This window comes from Zeus faber (assembly GCF_960531495.2).
Source record: "Zeus faber genome assembly, chromosome: 5".
Classification (NCBI taxonomy): Eukaryota; Metazoa; Chordata; class Actinopteri; order Zeiformes; family Zeidae; genus Zeus; species Zeus faber.
This window is the reverse complement of record NC_137192.1, coordinates 27673703-27697849: the sequence shown is the minus strand read 5'-3', so window position 1 is coordinate 27697849 and position 24147 is coordinate 27673703. Positions and strand designations below refer to the sequence as shown.

At 43.5% G+C, this 24147-nt stretch overlaps 3 protein-coding genes across 3 annotated transcripts in view; all 3 read left to right on the top strand.

Annotated features, from left to right (window-relative positions):
- LOC307230650 (uncharacterized protein) overlaps window positions 1-8580 on the top strand; it is a gene marked incomplete at both ends in the record, with an annotated part of 28425 nt that extends 19845 nt beyond the window's left edge. Inside the window, 4 exon segments of the mRNA XM_080001086.1 lie at window positions 1279-1453; window positions 2514-3314; window positions 3417-3422; window positions 8152-8580. Coding sequence (XP_079857212.1) covers window positions 1279-1453; window positions 2514-3314; window positions 3417-3422; window positions 8152-8580 — 1411 coding nt within the window.
- A 54-nt stretch (window positions 8581-8634) lies between these two features.
- LOC307230649 (odorant receptor 131-2-like) lies at window positions 8635-14657 on the top strand (the record flags this gene model as incomplete). Its single annotated transcript, XM_080001085.1, has 5 exons — window positions 8635-8826; window positions 9343-9576; window positions 10812-10840; window positions 12601-12775; window positions 13836-14657. The coding sequence occupies 5 exons, from the start codon at window positions 8635-8637 to the stop codon at window positions 14655-14657; spliced, it is 1452 nt and encodes a 483-aa protein (XP_079857211.1).
- A 3007-nt stretch (window positions 14658-17664) lies between these two features.
- On the top strand, window positions 17665-23170 carry LOC307230648 (odorant receptor 131-2-like; the record flags this gene model as incomplete). Its single annotated transcript, XM_080001084.1, has 4 exons — window positions 17665-17802; window positions 18644-19443; window positions 22070-22234; window positions 22975-23170. 4 exons carry the CDS (start codon window positions 17665-17667, stop codon window positions 23168-23170), a joined length of 1299 nt encoding a protein of 432 aa, XP_079857210.1.
- Between the last annotated feature and the right edge of the window lie 977 nt (window positions 23171-24147).

Below are 24147 nucleotides of genomic sequence, written 5' to 3'. Positions count from 1 at the left end.
AATTTCCTTCCTAACAGTTGCACCCATGATGCATAGAACCATCTTTTTCAGCACAAACTCAGATAGAAGTGTTTTATAATTTATTATTTTAATTTAGTATCATTTATCATTTTGTCAAAACAATCCTGGTCTCTGCTCTTTCAACTGTTTTTTAACCCTTGTAATATTTTTCAACGTTTAACCAATGAATACTGTTTCGGCCAGAATTGGACGGTGCTATAAAAACCACCTCAAAATTGTGACATATGCTTCTTTAACATCCTCAATAAGTAATTATTTCAAATGATCATCATGTTACTGACTATCATTACAAACTTTACCGGATATTTTATTTTTTTTCTCCACATAGGACAGGTTTCCCTTGATATTCCACCACTCTTTTTTCATTACAAAGTCCACAATATGCAGTAATTATTCATCAAACTGGTCGTAATGTGCATGTTTTTTTTTTTAATTCATTGCCATGTTTTTAGTATGTTACACATGTAATGTTTGTCTTGCATTTGATGATGGGCAGATTTTGCACAATAACATTCATTATGATGAGCTGCCCCAGTGAACTCAACATGATGATGACAAATGTAACATCAAAACAGTCATATAAATAATTGAATTATATTTGTTTTTGATAACAAGAAAGCACATTTGAATGAATATATAAAACACCAGGTTTGTGTCGTCCACTATAATCCCCTCAACTGACTGCGGTATGAACAGTTCAAAGGCAGATTTGATGTCATGAACTTGTGTGATTGACATTGTGGTCGGCCGTGGGACCATTCTGATGATGTTTTCAACTGACAGTCTTCCCTGAATTGCGCAGGGCCGTTGTGATGACGCTATGTTTCCATCCCACCAGTATCGCCTCTCTTTCAACCTGATAGAAAGAGAGAGAGAGAGAGCTTATAGTTCATAATGGCCGATTCTCCTTTGTGGTCAAAATGGGTGCAAAGTGCTTCTAGACATGAACAAAAACAAAAAGATGTCAATTTTGTGTATAGAAGTTCATGACCCCAAATTATGCAAAGTCACCTGGCCTCAGGCTGAAACAAGGATGTTAACCTGCCTTTTAGTGATGATAAAGCCTCAAATTCGGGTAAAATCTGGACAACACAATACAAGTGTTAAACAGAGTGAGACATAAAAGGACCAATCACATGCAAACTGAACTGTGACCTCAAGATACATTCAACATGAATGTAAACTAAATGAATAAAGTCATGAAGGCTATGAAGGTTATGAATTATAAGTCCGGCATGTGTCTTTCTGCTCTATCAGCTTCAGGGGACGCCTCCGCTGCCTCATGAATTTCTCATCTGACCTTGCAAACGTGACGGCCGGGACGTACAATGACTTCTACAGGGTGTGGACCAAGAACGTGATCGTCGCGGTGCTATGTGTCTGCATCAACTACATCAACGGCACGCTGGTCCACACCTTCAACAAGCACCAGGTCTGGCATCAAATCACTCCTTTCTGCCACTCTGTCCATCTGAAGGAACTTAATACTGATATGTATCCAACACGGAATGTTAAGAGTGATGACTAAAATGGTTAAATTCACTAATCAAATCAAAAAAACATCTCTAACTTGCTCACTAGATGACCCGCTCTACCTCCTGAGCCACTGCATCCTAGTTAGTGTTGGTCACCTTGGACAAAAGTGTCTGATCAGTGATTTTATCTAATGTAATGACAGCAGCACATATTCAGCAGCACATGATCTAAGTCAAATGACATAGAGGTCTTGTTTTTCACATAGTTATTGATTGCTGGTTCCTTAAATTCAGAATCAAATCTGCTGGTTGATTATTGGCTGGCTGTCAGACTCATTTTAGTTTCGGTCCTGACTGCAATGAATACGATCTTCAAGTGGCCGGGAAGGATTTCTTAAACCATCACTGGAGGACTGTGAGTGTACGCATCACATAATCAATGTCTTGTTAAAGATCCCAGTGGAGATGATGTGGCTGTAATTGGCCCATTTCCCTTGAGAGTCAAAACTTGCAAAATGGGATTCTGGTGTCGACTAAACCAAGGCCCTGAATAACCAGTCAGAAACAGCAGCATACTCCAGTTCATCCACCCACTGTGTTAAACAGTATTTCTACCCCTGATTGCTGTGGTGTTAGTTTTGATCTTCTGAGTAATTTCATTGGACGAGAGTCATTCAATGTGCCCTGACAGAGAGCATAACAGCATTGGGACATCTTTATGTGTAGCTAGCCTCCATTCCAAGCAAAAGAAGCTTATCCTGAAACATTGATTTACTCTGCCAGACGTGATGAAAAGAGAGAGAATATTGAAATATGGATTGAAATTACTTGCTCTAATATGATTGCTCTGAATGACGGCAACCATTTGGACAGCCAACAGCTGATGTATGATTCAAAAAGTTATTGTCAGGCCTTGTTTATTGAACTGTCTAATTAAGTGATTAAGTGACACTGGAGGTCATCCTCCATATCCTCCACCCTCACTAAAACCCTCGCACCGTGTTCTGCGTTTTTCAGATCTTCTACGTGAATCCGCGCTACGTCCTCTTCATCCACCTGGTGATCAACGACATGATCCAGCTCACAGTCTCCGTCATCCTCTTCATCGTCGCCTACATCTTCTTCTCCATCAATGTGTGTCTCTGCTGCCATCTCGTCGTTCTGGCCGCCCTCACCACTCAGAACACGCCCCTCAACCTGGTCGTCATGGCGGCCGAGTGCTGCGTGGCTGTGTGCCTGCCGCTGCGCCATGCCCAGCTCTGCACCCTCCGCAGGACCTACGCCCTGATTGGATTGATCTGGCTGACCAGCAGTGCTGCCGTGGTGCCAGACCTCTTGGCCACGCTGGCCACAGAGCCACTGGACTTCTTCAGCTCTCGGGTGTTCTGCATCAGGAACAACGTCTTCCCCAGTACCACTCTGGCAACGAAGGTCTGGGTGTACAACGTGGTGTTTCTGGTGCTGGTGTGGCTCGCCTTGGCCTACACCTACTTCAGGATCCTGTTTGTCGTCAAGGGGGCCACCTCCGGTTCCAAGAAGGCCCAGAACACTATCCTGCTCCACGGCTTCCAGCTGCTCCTCTGCATGCTCACCTATATCGCACCCATCTTGAAGGAAGCGATGTACCGCTGGTTCCCCCAACATTTCGCAACCTCGCTGTTCATTTGCTACATCATCATCCAGATCCTCCCCAGGTTGCTGAGCCCCCTCGTGTACGGGCTGAGAGACCAGATATTCAGGAAGTATCTGAGAGGGCATCTGTTGTGCAGAACCAGAACCAAGCCCAATGAGGGCAATGAAGGCCTCCACAAAGACTCTGTGTGTGTATCGGTTCAAGGTGAATTGAACAAAATATATTAACCATATATTGTTGTATGGGTGTCAGATCAAAGGTGATTTTCAATGTTTGTTCCCACGTAGATTCAGGTCAGGATAAACATAGAACAATCCTTATTTGTCATTATGAATTAGAATTATTAATTTGTTTCATCAGTTATTGTTTTACCTCTGAATAAAGAACACTTGCATCTCAGTCCTTCGTAAAATGGAAGATAAAATGAGAAATCAATTGCAATTCAAGGTTGTTTGCTCACAGCTCGAGGCACGACACGAGAGGCTCTTCCACAGTGCTCGTACGTGGTGTTGAGTGCTGAGAGAAAAATGTTCCTGTTTGTGGTCGATTGAATTGCATATCCAACAGCCAGCCATAGACTGCTATGAACTATTAGAGAGCACTATTAAAATAAGAAATATGACGATGACTATTGACTATGAAAGTAAAATGAATTGGCTCTCTTTTATTTTCCAAATCAAGGTTCTATCATTTTGTTCAACAATGTTGAATAGGACTGAAAAACAATATCTGACCTGGGAAACACCCAGCAGGCCCACACACACACACACACACACACGCACACACACACACACACACACACACACACACACACACACACACACACACACACACACACACAGACACACACGCACACACACACACACACACAGACACACACACACACACACACACAGACACACACGCACGCACACACACACACACACACACACTCACACACACACACACACACACACACACACACACAGACACACACACACACACAGACACACACACACACATGCACGCACTCACACACACACACACACACACACCCATGCCTGCAAAGACCCCCAGGACTGATCCATCCCGCTATCTATGAACCCAGACCAGATCATGGAAACAGAATTGAAGAACTTCACCCTACATGCACTCCAATTAGAAAACCTATCGAAATTACTTTGACCCCAGGTAAGTCCACTTAAAAATCTATATTAATAGAGGTGATGTGTTCAAAGTTTGCAATGTTCAACACTAACTTTATGCTTCAAGAGGTTCTTCTTCTTCTTGTCGTGTCCACAAAACAGTCAGTTACAGGGCTTGGCTAGATGTGGTTCAGCCACAGCTGAACACATTGCTGTCCCTTCTCATTAAACTCTGCTAAGTCCGATGGTGTGCAGGGCTGTTCCAGCAGCGGACATATCAGGAGGTGCTCCATGGTCTGTGGTCCAGTTCCACAGTCACACACAGCGTCCCCGTCATTCAGGTATCCCCATTTGGAAAGAGTGGCTTTTGCACATCCAACACCAGATCTTAGTCTGTTAAGGCATTTCCACACTGCGTAGTTGGTGTCTGCTCCAGGGGACAGTGCCTCGCTCGCCTTTAGCTCCATTGTTGTTTCTGGTGGGAGGTTGTCAAGTCTTTCTTCCCACCGAGTGACTCTTTCACTGCTTGCGCTTGGTGTTCTGAGAGGTGGGACGCTCTTCAGGAAACTTTTCCTGGATTTAAGGCGGCTTTTGGCTGGCACATGGCCGAAGAGAGGATGTCTTTGATCATTGGACTGTTGTTGCCGCTCTTTCTTGCTTGCTGCATTTCGTCGTATCTCTGGTGGGGCTATGCCTGCCAGGATGTATAGCCGGTCTATAGGTGTTGGTTTCAGGCAGCCAGTGATAAGGCGGCAGCTAGCATTGAGGGCGGGGCCCAACTTCTTGGCATGGGCAGCTCGCTCCCATACTGGGAAGGCATACTCGGCAGCTGAGTAGCAGAGAGCCAGTGCGGTTGCTTTCAGAGTCTGTGAGTTGGCACCCCACGTTGTTCCAGTGAGCTTGCGGATGATGTTGTTCCTCGCACTCACTTTACACTTGGTCTTCTCAATGTGGGTCTTAAAAGAGAGGCATCTGTCCAGGGTTACCCCTAGGTAGACCGGGTGCTCACAGTGTTCGAGGGAGGTTCCTGACCAGTTGACCTTCAGTTGGCGCTTGGCTTCACGATTTCTCAGGTGGAAGGCACACACCTGTGTCTTAGATGGATTTGCACGTAGGTGGTTCTCTTCATAGTAAGGTGTTAACTCTGCCAGAGCATTGGAGAGTCTGTCTTCCACAAATTTGAAGTCAGTGGCTTGTGCACCTATGCCAAGGTCGTCTGCATAGATGAAGCGGCGAGTGTCTGCACTTTTTGGTTGGTCATTGGTGTAGATGTTAAAGAGAAGTGGTGCAAGCACACTTCCCTGTGGAAGGCCATTCTTGAGTCTTCGCCACCTGCTTTTCTTTCCTCCAAGCTCAACAAAAAAGTTCCTGTTTACAAGCATGCTTTCGATCAGTTCTGTCAGACGGATGTCCCTTGTGGTCTCCAGGATCTTGCTGAGGAGACGTCTGTGGTTGACTGTGTCATAAGCAGCTGAGAGGTCGACAAACACCACACCAGTTACCATCCCTTCCTCATAGCCGTCTTCGATGTACTGAGTGAGGTTGAGTACTTGGCTAGTTGTCGACTTGCCAGGGCGGAAACCTGCTTGTTCAGGGATGAGGTGTTTGTCAACAAAGGTGCCAATTCTGTTGAGGATCAGACGTTCGAAAAGCTTGTAGGTATGACGCAAAAGTACGATTGGTCTTAAGTTCTTTGGAGCGGATGGATCTTTCCCAGGTTTCAGCAGTGCTATAATGTGGGCTTTCTTCCAGATGTTAGGGAGTTTGTGTGTTGTTAAGCACTCATTGTAAAGCTGTAGAAGCCATGTCTTTGCCTTGTGACCGAAGTGCCTGATCTGTTCGGTTGCGATGTTATCCAATCCGATTGCCTTTCCTGGTTTGAGGGTAGAGATTCCCCCTTCCAGCTCTTCCATAGTAAGCTGTCTTGTAAAAGCAGGGTCCTCGATGTATTTCTTGCGGTTCAGCTTGGTCTTTTTCCCTCTCTTTCCACTCTTTCCATTCAAGAGCAATTGGTTGGCAACTTGGTCTTGGTCCATGCTTTCTTGCTCTTTTTTGACATGTCTGTGGACTCAATAAGAGCATTCCAGGTCTTGCTTCGCTCTTGGGCAATGTTTTCCATCACCTTCTCAGCTTGGGCAGATGTTTCATCTGAGAAGGGATCTGCTTCAAACATGCTGACATAGTTGTCATAGAGTCCTGCACAGTCCTTTGAAAGCCCAGGTATATATTCAACTCTACAGCCTCGTGGGATGTGTTTCCGAGCAGTTTTCAACACCAGGTTAGCAAATTGGTCGTAGTTCTTGCTAACTGGTATTATATTTTTGATTTTCTCTTCCAGCCCGTTGGTGAAGCCTTTCCAGTCTGCTTTCTTGTAGTTGAAACGCCTTTTAAAGGGCACAATGGTTGGGACTACAGCTGCATTAATTTGGATCCCAATGGGACGGTGTTGGCTTGATGGAAAAGGGTCCAGCACAATCTTTTTACACAGTCCAGCGATGTTACTTGTGACCATGATGAGGTCTGGATTGTAGCCACGTTTCCAGCGAGCACTGATAAACGAGTGTGGTAGTTTGGGGTCATGGATAAGACTTAGTTGGTTAGTATTCATCCAGTCCTCTACTGCTTCTCCATCTTTGTTCATTTCAGGGTAGCCCCACTGGGTGCTGTGGCTGTTGAAGTCCCCAATGATGATCTGTGGTTTGCTGTGTACTTTGGGGATTGGCTGGGAAAATATAAAGTCTACAGGTGGTGGTTTATAGACAGATGTTACTACAGCACTGCTTAGCTCAACAGATAGGACTTTGATGTCATGGTCGTCTGACATATCTGTATCTTCAATAGCTAACCCTGTTTTTACAAATATAGCACTGCCGTACTGCCGGTGAGGTCGCTCAGTGGTCAGGACCATTCCTGGTATGGTGGGGCGGTTATTTTCACTCCCTCTGTGAGTCTCTTGCAAGCAGAGAACATCACAGTGTTGTTTGCTGCAAAGGTCGGCTAAGAGGGTTTGTTTTGCAGAGGAGAACCCTTCAATGTTCACAGATATGACTGTCAATGCTGGTCTTGAGGAGGTTCCTCGTTTCCGACATCGACCTTTGTGTCTATCTCCAGGCATGATGTTTTCTCTTGTGTTCTGTAGCTTTGTGGCTTGTAGCTTGCAGCTTTCAGCGTATCTTGTGGCTTGTAACTGTTGCTTGTAGTGGTGATAGGATTAGCAGTATCTTGTAGATCTAGTCGATCTTGTCGATCTCGTCGATCTCGTCAATACTCCCAGGGCCGCGACGTGGACGCTCCTTTCTTGGCCCCGCTTCAAGAGGTCATGCCGTGTTTTGTTTATTTCCAAAGAACATCACACGCCATGTACGTCATTGGAGCTTCACAGAGAGAAGGGCACTCTGGGACTGAGCCAAACCCACGGCTCCGCAAATGAAATTGCACAATTTAAGTTCAGGACCATAACACTTCAAACTCAGTTAGGATAACATTAAAAAAATAACTGTGCAACATTCTATCCTCGTCACACTGTCCTCATCTTATCTGCTATCTCAACATTCAACAGTTTCCGAAGTTGATTTTCGATTTTCTGTGAGGAACTTCTCCAAATGGTGCTGTTGTTTTCTCTATGCGCCATGTTAGAGCCCAAGTCACAGATCATGTGATTAGCTGATACAATTATGACAGTTGGTGATACCAATGTCATTCCTGATCTTAACCCTTACCCTGTCAGTGAACAATGTCAATTTTAGCTAAACAAATCTTCAATTTTTTGATGTTTATTTTTTGGGGAGTATGGGGGGTTGGGCCTCATCCATGTCTGTAGTTGTCTCTCCTCTCTGGCCTTGCATTCATCCTCCATTCATCTCTCAACCCCTCCACCCTTTTCCACCCCGTCATTCAGATCTTCAACACCAACCCTCGCTACATCCTTTTCATCCACCTAGTGGTCAATGACACAATCCAGCTGACGCTCACCATCGCCCTCTTCCTCCTCAGCTCCACTCCGCACGGAATCAATGTGTCCCTGTGTTGCTTCTTTGTCCTGCTGACGCTCTTCACCACCGAGAACACCCCGCTCAACCTGGCCTGCATTATGGCCGAGTGCTTCGTGGCCGTGTGCCTCCCGCTGCGCCACGCCCAGATCTGCACCGTGCGCCACACCTACCTGCTGATGGGGCTGATCTGGGCCACCAGTGCAGTGTCCATGATGCCTGACCTCTTCATCTCTCTGGCCATCGAGCCGCTGGACTTCTTCCACCCGCGGATCTTCTGCATGGGGGAGACAATGTTTCGGAGTCCGCACCTCATCATGAAGAGGAAAATCTCCTAAGTGGTCTTCTTGGTTGTGGTTTGGCTCACCCTCTTGTACGCCTACTTCCGCATCATGATTGCTGCCCGGGCGGCCAACACCGATGCCAAGAATGCCAAGAAGGCCATGAACACAGTCCTGCTGCACGGGATACAGGTGCTGCTGTGCATGTCCACGTACGTGGCTCCGCTGCTAAATCAGTTTCTGGTGTTCCTGTTCCCTGAAAACGACACCGACTCACTCTTTGCTTGCTACATCATCATCCAGGTTCTTCCGTGATTCATCAGCCCCATCATCTAAGGTCTGCGAGACAAGACCTTCAGGACCTACCTGACCAAGGACCTGATGTGTAAAGTTACCATTGCAACCTATCCACAGGCTTTCTTTGGGAACCCTTTCTAAGAAAAGCTATCACTTAATATTAGTGCCGTGGTAATGTATGTCAAAATACTTCAGCAGAACTAACTGGGGAAATAGCCAAACCCATGAATCAGAAGAGCTGACCACATACTTATCGCTATGTAGTGTATATAGAATCAATTAAAAAAGCATCACACTGATTATTTTGCTGCTTTTTGCTACAGGTATGAGCAGGAGAAGTAAACTGATTGTTTCAGTTTAAAACTCTAGCAGAAAGATTAACAGATATCCGTAGCGCCCTGTACAATCTGCAACAATTCTTCCTTTGACTCGATGTTGGACAATAAAGGATTCCTTCCTATTTTAGAAAAATTCAAAATATTAGGCTAATCAGACCTTCATTTTCCTTCCTGGATTTCCCAGATCTTCAACCTTAATCCCCGCTACTTCCTCTTCATACTCATGGTGATAAACGACAGCATCCTGCTGATCCTCAGCAGCCTCACCTTCCTCCTCAGCTACATCTTATATCGCATCAGTGTCCGGCTCTGCAACTCCATCCTGGTAATGCTCAATACGGCCTTCACCTTGGTCTTCATGGCCATCGAGTGCTACGTCGCCATCTGCCAACTGCTGCGCCACGCCCAGATCTGCACGGTAAGGAGATCACACACGGCCATCGCACTGATCTGACTGGTGGACACGCTCCCGCCGCTGCCGGATGCCATTCTGCTGGCCACTATGCCCATAGAGTTTTGGAGTGGAGTCTACTCCACAATCTTCTGTCTTCAATAGGACCAGCCTGTTTTTGGACCCTGTGATGAATAAGAAGCGCATCGTCACCTCCATGTTCTTGGAAATTGGAGTGCGTTAGAACCAGACAGAACCATTTTCTATCAGCGGATATCCTGAGACCTCCATGACCTCAGACGGAGTCTCGCTGTGTTCTTTACTTCATTCCTCAGGTTTTTTTTTCCCACTCCATGTGCCCACTCCATGTGCGTCTACTGCTGTCCATCCTAGAAGGAGGCTCCCTTTCCCATTTCCATTCTCAAGGTTTCTACCATAACACTTTGGGCTTTGTTTTTCCTCAGCAATCTGAGCACTTCGGCCAAACGGCATCAGCACCAATGCATGTCACATGACGTGCTGCAGCCAAACTAGTTCCTGTGTTGCAATATCAAAATTGTAAGCTGCACTAATTCATCAGTTCCAGCCGCAATAACAGCATTGTCTTCACCCGTACAAGTTTCACACTGAAAGTGAGAACTATTAGTAGTGATGAGAGGTTAAATTTTTTGAGATTAAGTTCTTAGTCACTCAGTAAAGAGTCGTTTAATTTGTCTGACTCCTGGTTCGTTCGGTCATGTTTGTGTAACGCATGGTAAGCCTTGAGTTTTTTTGCCTCGCACTTTAATTTTGTCAGTTATTATCTTCAGTTTTTGAGTTGAGTAATGAAGTAAAAAAAATTTCTGGAGTGACACCAACCCTGAGTCACTTTGAAGAATTTTTGCATTGTAAAATGTGTGCCCTGACACAAAAAAGGTTGGAAACACTGATTTAAAGTATACTATAATAATTTATCTGGCAAAATATAATGAACTATGCACCAAACACATTTTGTAATATGCTCTTAATCTTAATCATAAAACAAACTAATTTCGGTGTACACGCATGTAGTCCACACACACACACACACACACACACACACACACACACACACACACACACACACACACACACACACACACACACACACACACACGCACACACGCACACACACACCCATGCCTGCAAAAACCCCCAGGACTGATCCATCCTGCTATATATGAACCCAGACTAGATTATGGAAACAGAACTGAAGAACTTCACCCTGCGTGCATTCCAATTAGAAAACCCATAGAAATTACTTTGAGTCCAGGTAAGTCCATGTAAAAATCTGTATTTATAGAGGTGATGTGTTCAAAGATTGCAATGTTCAAAGCCTTATGTCAATTGATTTTTTTTAATTTTATTTCAATTAATAATGCAAAAAAATAGATGAGACTTTTTTTTTATTGTTTTCAACCGTTATTTAAAGCTGGATTCACGTTCAGAAATCAAATCTAGTTGAAATGAGTTGAATCACTGCAGATCAGCACAGTGATGTGTGCTGTTTTCACGGGGAAATAGACAAATAGAGCTTTAAAAAATGTTGATTCCTTTAACTGTGTAAAGATGTCGTACACCTTGGATTGAATATGTTGTTTTCATTCAACCCTCTGGAGTTCTGCTTTTGGTTCTTTTTCAGGCACCAGCATGCGGCTCGATATGAACTCAGCACAAAATATCATAATTTTGATTCAAATTCAGCTCCTAAAAAACATGGTGACGTGACATCCCATTTTCTGCCGAAAACAACTGGATCAATTTCCTTGCTAAGAGTTGCACCCATGATGCATAGAACCATCTTTTTCAGCACAAACTCAGATAGAAGTGTTTTATGATTTATTATTTTAATTTAGTATAATTTATAATTTTGTCAAAACAATCCTGGTCTCTGCTATTTCAACTGTTTTTAACCCTTGTTATATTTTTCAACGTTTAACCAATGAATACTGTTTCGGCCAGAATTGGATGGTGCTATAAACGTCACCTCAAAATTGTAACATATGCTTCTTTAACATCCTCAATAAGTAATTATTTCAAATGATCCTCATGTTACTGACTATCATTATAAACTTGACCGGATATTTTATTTTTTTTCTCCACATAGGACAGGTTTCCCTTGATATTCCACCACTCTTTTTTCATTACAAAGTCCACAATATGCAGTAATTATTCATCAAACTGGTCGTAATGTGCATGTTTTTTTTAATTAATTGCCATTTTTTTAGTATGTTACACATGTAATGTTTGTCTTGCATTTGATCATGGGCAGATTTTGCACAATAACATTCATTATGATGAGCTGCCCCAGTGAACTCAACATGATGATGACAAATGTAGCATCAAAACAGTCGTATGAATAATTGAATTGAATTTGTTTTTGATAACAAGAAAGCACATTTGAATGAATATATAAAACACCAGGTTTTTGTCGTCCACTATAATCCCCTCAACTGACTGCGGTATGAACAGTTCAAAGGCAGATTTGATGTCATGAACCTGTGTGATTGACATTGTGGTCGGCCGTGGGACCATTCTGATGATGTTCTCAACTGACAGTCTTCCCTGAATTGCGCAGGGCCGTTGTGATGACGCTATGTTTCCATCCCACCAGTATCGCCTCTCTTTCAACCTGATAGAAAGAGAGAGAGAGAGAGCTTATAGTTCATAATGGCCGATTCTCCTTTGTGGTCAAAATGGGTGCAAAGTGCTTCTAGACATGAACAAAAACAAAAAGATGTCAATTTTGTGTATAGAAGTTCATGACCCCAAATTATGCAAAGTCACCTGGCCTCAGGCTGAAACAAGGATGTTAACCTGCCTTTTAGTGATGATAAAGCCTCAAATTCGGGTAAAATCTGGACAACACAATACAAGTGTTAAACAGAGTGAGACATAAAAGGACCAATCACATGCAAACTGAACTGTGACCTCAAGATACATTCAACATGAATGTAAACTAAATAAATAACGTCATGAAGGCTATGAAGGTTATGAATTATAAGTCCGGCATGTGTCTTTCTGCTCTATCAGCTTCAGGGGACGCCTCCGCTGCCTCATGAATTTCTCATCTGACCTTGCAAACGTGACGGCCGGGACGTACAATGACTTCTACAGGGTGTGGACCAAGAACGTGATCGTCGCGGTGCTATGTGTCTGCATCAACTACATCAACGGCACGCTGGTCCACACCTTCAACAAGCACCAGGTCTGGCATCAAATCACTCCTTTCTGCCACTCTGTCCATCTGAAGGAACTTAATACTGATATGTATCCAACACGGAATGTTAAGAGTGATGACTAAAATGGTTAAATTCACTAATCAAATCAAAAAAACATCTCTAACTTGCTCACTAGATGACCCGCTCTACCTCCTGAGCCACTGCATCCTAGTTAGTGTTGGTCACCTTGGACAAAAGTGTCTGATCAGTGATTTTATCTAATGTAATGACAGCAGCACATATTCAGCAGCACATGATCTAAGTCAAATGACATAGAGGTCTTGTTTTTCACATAGTTATTGATTGCTGGTTCCTTAAATTCAGAATCAAATCTGCTGGTTGATTATTGGCTGGCTGTCAGACTCATTTTAGTTTCGGTCCTGACTGCAATGAATACGATCTTCAAGTGGCCGGGAAGGATTTCTTAAACCATCACTGGAGGACTGTGAGTGTACGCATCACATAATCAATGTCTTGTTAAAGATCCCAGTGGAGATGATGTGGCTGTAATTGGCCCATTTCCCTTGAGAGTCAAAACTTGCAAAATGGGATTCTGGTGTCGACTAAACCAAGGCCCTGAATAACCAGTCAGAAACAGCAGCGTACTCCAGTTCATCCACCCACTGTGTTAAACAGTATTTCTACCCCTGATTGCTGTGGTGTTAGTTTTGATCTTCTGAGTAATTTCATTGGACGAGAGTCATTCAATGTGCCCTGACAGAGAGCATAACAGCATTGGGACATCTTTATGTGTAGCTAGCCTCCATTCCAAGCAAAAGAAGCTTATCCTGAAACATTGATTTACTCTGCCAGACGTGATGAAAAGAGAGAGAATATTGAAATATGGATTGAAATTACTTGCTCTAATATGATTGCTCTGAATGACGGCAACCATTTGGACAGCCAACAGCTGATGTATGGTTCAAAAAGTTATTGTCAGGCCTTGTTTATTGAACTGTCTAATTAAGTGATTAAGTGACACTGGAGGTCGTCCTCCACATCCTCCACTCTCACTAAAACCCTCGTACCGTGTTCTGGGTTTTTCAGATCTTCTACGTGAATCCGCGCTACGTCCTCTTCATCCACCTGGTGATCAACGACATGATCCAGCTCACAGTCTCCGTCACCCTCTTCATCGTCAGCTACATCTCCTTCACCATCAATGTGTGTCTCTGCTGCCATCTCGTCGTTCTGGCCGCCCTCACCACTCAGAACACGCCCCTCAACCTGGTCGTCATGGCGGCCGAGTGCTGCGTGGCCGTCTGCCTGCCGCTGCGCCATGCCCAGCTCTGCACCCTCCGCAGGACCTACGCCCTGATTGGATTGATCTGGCTGACCAGCAGTGCTGCCGTGGTGCCGGACCTCTTGGCCACGCTGGCCACAGAGCCACTGGACTTCTTCAGCTCTCGTGTGTTCTGCATCAGGAACAACGTCTTCCCCAGTACCGCTCTGGCGACAAAGGTCTGGGTGTACAACGTGGTGTTTCTGGTGCTGGTGTGGCTCGCCTTGGCCTACACCTACTTCAGGATCCTGTTCGTCGTCAAGGGGGCCACCTCCGGTTCCAAGAAGGCCCAGAACACAATCCTGCTCCACGGCTTCCAGCTGCTCCTCTGCATGCTCACCTATATCGCCCCCATCTTGAAGAATGCGATGTACCGCTGGTTCCACCAACATCACGCAACCTCGCTGTTCATTTGCTACATTATCATCCAGATCCTCCCCAGGTTCCTGTGCCCCATCGTGTACGGGCTGAGAGACCAGACATTCAGGAAGTATCTGAGAGGACATCTGCTGTGCAGAACCAGAACCAAGCCCAATGAGGGCAATGAAGGCCTCCACAAAGACTCTGTGTGTATCGGTTCAAGGTGAATTGAACAAAATATATTAACCATATATTGTTGTATGGGTGTCAGATCAAAGGTGATTTTCAATGTTTGTTCCCACTAAGATTCAGGTCAGGATAAACGTAGAACAATCCTTATTTGTCATTATGAATTAGAATTATTAATTTGTTTCATCAGTTATTGTTTTACCTCTGAATAAAGAACACTTGCATCTCAGTCCTTAGTAAAATGGAAGATAAAATGAGAAATCAATTGCAATTCAAGGTTGTTTGCTCACAGCTCGAGGCACGACACGAGAGGTTCTTCCACAGTGCTCGTACGTGGTGTTGAGTCCTGCAAAAAATTGTTCCTGTTTGTGGTCAATTGAAATGCATATCCAACAGCCAGCCATAGACTGCTATGAACTATTAGAGAGCACTATTAAAATAAGAAATATGACGATAACTATTGACTATGAAAGTAAAATGAATTGGCTCTCTTTCATTTTCCAAATCAAGGTTCTATCATTTTGTTCAACAATGTTGAATAGGACTGAAAAACAATATCTGACCTGAAACACCCAGCAGGCCCACACACACACACACACGCACGCACGCACGCACGCACGCACACATGCACGCACACGCACACACACACACACACACACACACACACACACACACACACACACACACACACACACACACACACGCATACGCACACACACACACACACACACACACACAAAAAAACACACACACACATGCACTTGCACACACGCACACGCACACACACGCACACACACCCATGCCTGCAAAGACCCCCAGGACTGATCCATCCTGCTATATATGAACCCAGACCAGATCATGGAAACAGAACTGAAGAACTTCACCCTGCATGCACTCCAATTAGAAAACCTATAGAAGTTACTTTCACCCCAGGTAAGTCCACATAAAAATCTATATTAATAGAGGTTATGTGTTCAAAGTTTGCTATGTTCAAAGCCTTATGTCACTTGATTCTTCAATTAATTCTTACGTAGAACCATAAAAAAAATATATATATATATATGTGAAAATATTTTTTTATTGTTTTCAACCGTTATTTAAAGCAGGATTCACGTTCAGAAAACAAATCTAGTTGAAATGAGTTGAATCGCTGCAGATCAGGTCTGTGATGTGTACTGTTTCATGGGGAAATAGACAAATAGAACTTTAAAAAATGTTGATTCCTTTAACGGTGTTAAGATCTCGTACACCTTGGACTGAATATGCTGTTTTCATTTAACCGTCTGAAGTTCTGCTTTTGTTTCTTTACAAAATATCATAATATAAATTCAAATCCAGCTCCCAAAATTCATGGTGACGTGCCATGTCTATCTCAAATTTCCTGCCGAAAACAACAACTGCATTAATTTCCTTCCTAATTGCGACACCCATGATGCACGGAACAACATTTTCAGCACAAACTCAGATAGAAGGCTTTTATAATTTACAATTATAATTTAGTATAATTTATCATTTTGTTAAAACAATCCTGGTCTCTGCTCTTTCAAATGTATTTGTAACCCTTGTGATATGTTGCAACGTTTAACCAATGAATAATGTTTCGGACAGAAATGGACGGTGCTATAAACATCAGATCAAAGTAAGACATATGCTTATTTAACATCCTCAATAAGTAATTATTTCAAATGATCCTCATGTTACTGATTATCATTACAAACATGACCAGATATTTTAGATTGTTTCTCCGCATAGGACAGGTTTCCCTTGATATTCCACCACTCTTTTTTCATTACAAAGTCCACAATATGCAGTAATTATTCATCAAACTGGTCATAATGTGCATGTTTTTACTATGTTACACACGTAATGTTTGTCTTGCATTTGATGAGGGGCAGATTTTTCACAATAACATCCATTATGAAGAGCTGCCCCAGTGAACTCAACATGATGATGACAAATGTAACATCAAAACAGTCATATGAATAATTGAATTGAATTTGTTTTTGATAACAAGACAGCACATTTGAATGAAGATATAAAACACCAGGTTTGTGTCGTCCACTATAATCCCCTCAACTGACTGCGGTATGAACAGTTCAAAGGCAGATTTGATGTCATGAACTGGTCAAAGTGACATTCTGGGCAGCCTGGGACCATTCTGATGATGTTTTCAACTGACAGTCTTCCCTGATTTGCACAAGGCGGTTGTGACCATGCTATTGTAGTTTCTGGATGATTTTGATGTGTTGATGAAGAAGGAGTCTCCGCTGACGCTGACTTGATTAAAATAATAGATGTATTACACAAATCAGCATCAAACCGGACTTGCCATGGATTGTCCAGGAGAGAACAAAGCCAGAAGTATTCTCTGCCGAGCGGCGCTCAGCACTCGCTTTAATAGCTGTATAGCGATAACATACCACATCTGGTTCCAATCCATAGGTGTCAGCTCACAGTTCCTATCTAACATAAATCGAAACATTTTCACTCATCTCCTCGCTGGGCATACAATGTACACACTCTAAAGTTGACTTTCTCCGTGTAACTTTCGAAGTAACATACGTTAATATTATTACGTATACGTAACATTCGTTAATAATATATCGCCTCTCTTTCAACCTGACCGAAAGAGAGAGAGAGAGCTGATAGTTCATAAAGGCCTATTCTCCTTTTTTGTCAAAATGGGTGCAAAGTGCTTATACATATCAACATAAACATTAAGATGTCAATATTGTGTATAGAAGATCATGACCCCAAATTATGCAAAGTCACCTGGCCTCAGGCTGAAACAAGGATGTTAACCTGCCTTTAAGTGATGATAAACACCTAAATTCGGGTCAAATCTGGCCAACAAAATACAAAGGTTAAACAGAGTAAGACGTTAAAGGACCATAAGGATCACATGCAAACTGAACTATGACCTCGAGATACATTCAACATGGATGTAAACTTAATGTATGAAGTCATGAAGGTTATGAAGGTTATGAATTATAAGTCCAGCGTGTGTCTCTCTGCTGTAACAGCTCCAGGAGACGCCACCGCCTCATGAATTTCTCATCTGACCTTGCCAACGTGACGGCTCGGACGTACAATGACTTCTACAGGAGCATGATCGTCGCAGCGCTATGCATCTGCATCAACTTCATCAACGGCACGCTGGTCCACACCTTCAACAAGCACCAGGTCCGGCATCAAATCACTCCTTTCTGCCACTCTGTCCATCTGAAGGAACTGAATACTGATATGAATCCAACACTAAATGCCAAGAGTGATGATTCAATTATTCAAAGTCACTTATCAAATCAAAAAACATCTCTAACTTGCTCACTAGATGACCCGCTCTACCTCCTGAGCCACTGCATCCTAGTTAGTGTCGGTCACCTTGGACAAAAATGTCAATGATCTCATCTAATGTAATGCCAGCAGCACATATTCAGCAGCACATGATCTAAGTCAAATGACATAGAGGTCTTGAATTTCACATAGCTATTGATTGCTGGTTCCTTAAATTCAGAATCGAATCTGCTGGTTGATTATTGCTGGGCTTTCAGACTCATTTTAGTTTCGGTCCTGACTGCAATGAATACAATCTTAAAGTGGCCAGGAAGGATTTCTTAAACCATGACTGGAGGACTGTGAGTGTGTGCATCACATAATCAATGTCTTGTTAAAGATCCCAGTGTAGATGATGTGACTGTAATTGGCCCATTTCCCTTGAGAGTCAAAACTTGCAAAAAGGGAATTTTTTAATTTCATTGGACGAGAGTCATTCAATGAGCGCTGACAGACAGCATAACAGCATTGGGACATCTTGATGTGTAGCTAGCCTCCATTCCAAGCAAAAGAAGCTTATCCTGAAACATTGATTTACTCTGCTAGACATGATGAAAATGATGTATGGTTCAAAAAGTTATTGTCAGGCCTTGTTTATTGAACTGTCTAATTAAGTGTTGTCACACTGGAGGTCGTCCTCCACATCCTCCACTCTCACTAAAACTCTCGCACCGTGTTCTGCGTTTTTCAGATCTTCTACGTGAATCCGCGCTACGTCCTCTTCATCCACCTGGTGATCAACGACATGATCCAGCTCACAGTCTCCGTCATCCTCTTCATCGTCGCCTACATCTTCTTCACCATCAATGTGTGTCTCTGCTGCCATCTCGTCGTTCTGGCCGCCCTCACTACGCAGAACACACCCCTCAACCTGGTCCTCATGGCGGCCGAGTGCTGCGTGGCCGTGTGCCTGCCGCTGCACCATGCCCAGCTCTGCACCCTCCGCAGGACCTACGCCCTGATTGGATTGATCTGGCTGACCAGCAGTGCTGCCGTGGTGCCGGACCTCTTGGTCACGCTGGCCACAGAGCCACTGGACTTCTTCAGCTCTCGGGTATTCTGCATCAGGAACAACGTCTTCCCCAATACCTCTCTGGCGACGAAGGTCTGGGTGTACAACGTGGTGTTTCTGGTGCTGGTGTGGCTCGCCTTGGCCTACACCTACTTCAGGATCCTGTTCGTCGTCAAGGGGGCCACCTCCGGTTCCAAGAAGGCCCAGAACACTATCCTGCTCCACGCCTTCCAGCTGCTCCTCTGCATGCTCACCTACATAGCCCCCATCTTGAAGAAATTGCTGTACCGCTGGTTCCCCCAACATTACACAACCTCGCTGTTCATTTGCTACATCATCATCCAGATCCTCCCCAGGTTCCTGAGCCCCATCGTGTACGGGCTGCGAGACCAGACATTCAGGAAGTATCTGAGAGGACATCTGCTGTGCAGAACCAGAACCAAGCCCAATGAGGGCAATGAAGGGCCTCCACAAAGACTGTGTGTGTGTATTGGTTCAAGGTGAATTGAACAAAATATATTAACCATATATTGTCGTATTGGTGTCAGATCAAAGGTGATTTTCAATGTTTGTTCCCACTAAGATTCAGGTCAGGATAAACATAGATCAATCCTTATTTGTCATTATGAATTAGAATTATTAATTTGTTTCATCAGTTATTGTTTTACCTCTGAATAAAGAACACTTGCATTTGAGTTCTTAGTAAAATGGAAGATAAAATGAGAATTCAATTACAATTTAAGGTTGTTCACAGCTCGAGGCACGACACGAGAGGTTCTTCCACAGTGCTTGTACGTGGTGTTGAGTCCTGAGAAAAATTGTTCCTGTTTGTGGTCAATTGAATTGCATATCCAACAGCCAGCCATAGACTGCTATGAACTATTAGAGAGCACTATTAAAATAAGAAATATGACAATTACTATTGACTTTGAAAGTAAAATGAATTGGCTCTCTTTCATTTTCAAAATCAAGGTTCTATCATTTTGTTCAACAATGTTGAATAGGACCGAAAAACAATATCTGACCTGAAACACCCAGCAGGCCCACACACACACACACACACACACACACAAATACACACACACAAAAATTCACACACAAACAAACACACACACACATGCACTTGCACACACACACACACACACAAACACACACACACACACACACACACACACACACACACACAAACACACACACACACACACACACACACACACACACACACACACACACACACACACATGCCTGCAAAGACCCCCAGGACTGATCCATCCCGCTATATATGAACCCAGACCAGATCACGGAAACAGAACTGAAGAACTTCACCCTGCGTGCACTCCAATTAGAAAACCTAATAAAATTACTTTTACCCCAGGTAAGTCCACATAAAAATCACTATTAATAGAGGTGATATGTTCAAAGTTTGCAATGAACGTAGAACCACAAAAAAAAGAAATATATATATATAAATAAAAAATGTATTGTTTTCAACCGTTATTTAAAGCAGGATTCACGTTCAGAAAACAAATCTAGTTGAAATGAGTTGAATCACTGCAGATCAGGAAAGTGATGTGTGCTGTTTTCACGGGGAAATAGACAAATAGAACTTTAAAAAATGTTGATTCCTTTAACGGTGTAAAGATGTCGTACACCTTCGACTGAATATGCTGTTTTCATTTAACCCTCTGGAGTTCTGCTTTTGGTTCTTTTTCAGGCACCAGCATGCGGCTCGAGATGAACTCAGCACAAAATATCATAATCATAAATTCAAATTCAGCTCCTAAAAAACATGGTGATGTGATATGTCAATCTCCTATTTTTGCCGAAAACAACTGCATCAATTTCCTTCCTAACGACTGCACCCATGATGCACGGAACCATCTTTTTCAGCACAAACACAGATAGAAGTATTTTATAACTTTTTATTATAATTTAGTATAATTTATAATTTAGTATAATTTTTATTTTTTTACAAACAATCCTGGTCTCTGCTCTTTTTTTAACCCTTGACAAATGTTTAACGTTTAACCAATGAATACTGTTTCGGACAGAAATGGACGGTGCTGTATAAGTCAGATCAAAATTGTGACATATGCTTATTCAACATCCTCAATAAGTAATTATTTCAAATGATCCTCACGTTACTGACTATCATTAAAAACTTGACCAGATATTTTTTTTTTTTTCTCCGCATAGGACAGGTTTCCCTTGATATTCCACCACTCTTTTTTCATTACAAAGTCCACAATATGCAGTAATTATTCATCAAACTGGTCATAATGTGCATGTTTTTATTATTTGCTGGCATGTTTTTAGTATGTTACACATATAATGTCTGTCTTGCATTTGATGAGGGGCAGATTTTGCACAATAACATTCATTATGACAAGCTGCCCCAGTGAACTCAACATGATGATGACAAATGTAACATCAAAACAGTCATATGAATAATTGAATTGAATTTGTTTTTGATAAAAAGACAGCACATTTGAATGAATATATAAAACACCAGGTTTGTGTCGTCCACTATAATCTCCTCAACTGAATGTGGTATGAACAGTTCAAAGGCAGATTTGATGTCATGAACTTGTGTAACTGACTTTGTGGTCGGCCCTGGGACCATTCTTATTTCAACTGACAGTCTTCCCTGAATTGCACAGGGCCGTTGTGATGACGCTATGTTTCCATCCCACCAGCATCGCCTCTCTTTCAACCTGATAGAAAGAGAGAGAGAGAGCTTATAGTTCATAATGGCCGATTCTCCTTTGTGGTCAAAATGGGTGCAAAGTGCTTCTAGACATGAACAAAAATATAAAGATGTCAATATTGTGCATATAAGTTCATGACCCCAAATTATGCAAAGTCACCTGGCCTCAGGCTGAAACAAGGATGTTAACCTGCCTTTTAATGATTATAAAGCCCTAAATTCGGGTCAAATCTGGACAACACAATACAAGGGTTAAACAGAGTGAGACATAAAAGGACCAATCACATGCAAACTGAACTGTGACCTCAAGATACATTCAACATGAATGTAAACTAAATGTATGAAGGCTATGAAGGTTATGAATTATAAGTCCGGCATGTGTCTCTCTGCTGTATCAGCTTCAGGAGACACCTCTGCCGCCTCATGAATTTCTCATCTGACCCTGCCAACTTGACGGCCCGGACATACAATGACTTCTACAGGAGCATGATCATCACGGCGCTATGCGCTAATGACCTCTACAGGGTGTGGACCAAGAACGTGATCGTCACGGCAAGCACCAGGTCCGGCATCAAATCACTCCTTTCTGACACTCTGTCCATCTGAAGGAACTTAATTCTGATACGTATCCAACACGAAATGCTAAGAGTGAATTCACAAATTCACTAATCAAATCAAAATAACATCTCTAACTTGCTCACTATGACCCCCTCTACCACCTGAGCCACTGCATCCTAGTTAGTGTTGGTCACCTCGGACAAAAGTGTCAATAACTTCTACATCTAATGTAATGACAGCAGCACATCTTCAGCAGCACATGATCTAAGGCAAATTACATAGAGGTCTTGTTTTTGACATAGTAATTGATTGCTGTTTCATTACATTCCAGAATGTAATCTGCGGTCCTGACCGCAATGAATACCATCATAGAGTGGTGGCAAAGGATTTCTTAAACCATGACTGGAGGACTGTCAGTGTGTGAATCACATAATCAATTTCTTGTTAAAGATCTCTTTGTTGATGATGTGGCTGTAACCGGCCCATTTAACTTGAGAGTCAAAACTTGCAAAAAGGCATTCTGGTGTCGACTAAACCAAGGCACTGAAAAACCAGTTAGATATAGCAGCGTACTCCAGTTCATCCACCCATTGTGTTAAACAGTATTTGTACCCCTGATCGCTGTGGTGTTAGTGTTGATCTTCTGAGTAATTTGATTGGACGAGAGTCATTCCATGAGCGCTGACAGACAGCAAAACAGCACTGGGACATCTTGATGTGTAGCTAGCCTGGAACTGGAAATCAGATTCGCCAACTACCAGATCATCTACATCCTGCCACGCTTTCTGAGCCCCATCATCTACAGCGTCCGGGACAGGAAGTTCAGGAAGTACCTGAGGAGGCACTTTGTGAGCAAGTGTCGGGTCAAATCACACAAGTGGTTATGGGTTTGGGGCTCGGATCTGAGGCGCCAACCCGCCGACCACGGGGCCAAGGTCTGACACTGCCATCCGCGGGGGGTGTGGATGTCATGTGGGTGTCTTCTGTGACTGCAGGGTAGAGTGTTCGGTGCTTTCCTGCTGTCGTGGAGTGTCTATACGGCTGCAGGACTCGGGTGGCTGCGAGGCCTTATCTGCTGCTTGGAGGCGCTATGATATAATACCGACCTTAAACACCAGACCCAATTAGGACAAGTTCCGTGTACTCACCGGTGGACACATCACACATCACACAGATCACACACACACACACACACACACACACACACACACACACACACACACACACACACACACACACACACACACACACACACACACACACACACACACACACACACACACACACACACAAAACACAAACACACACACATACACACACACACACACACATACATATAGGCGGACCCATCACAGTCACACACACACCACCAGCACCTGCTTTGAACACACACTCTTACCGGAGCTCTCCCTATATACTCATCCCAGATCCTTTCCATTCTTGTCCCTCCCAACGAAAATCTGAGTGTCTTCACCTGTGCCACCCGCTCCGCCTCCTGTCTTTTAATCAGTGCCACTGCCTCCAAACCACACAACATAGCTGGTCTCACTACCGCCTTGTTAACCTCCCATTTCACTCTTGCTGGTATCCTTCATTCGCAAATCACTCCTGACACTCTTCTCTACACACTGCACCATGCCTGCACTATTGCACTCTCTCCTTCCCCCGCACTCTCCATTACTTTGGACAATTGACCCCAAGTATTTAAACTCACCCTTAGCCACCTCTACTCCTTGCATCCTCACCATTCCGTCGTCCTCCCTCTCATTCACACACATGTATTCCGTTTTGCTCAGACTGACTTTAATTCCTCTTCTCTCCAGTGCATACCTCCACCTCTCAAGGCTCTCCTCAACCTGCTCCCTAATCTCACTACAGATCACAATGTCATTTGCACACATCATAGTCCACGGAAACT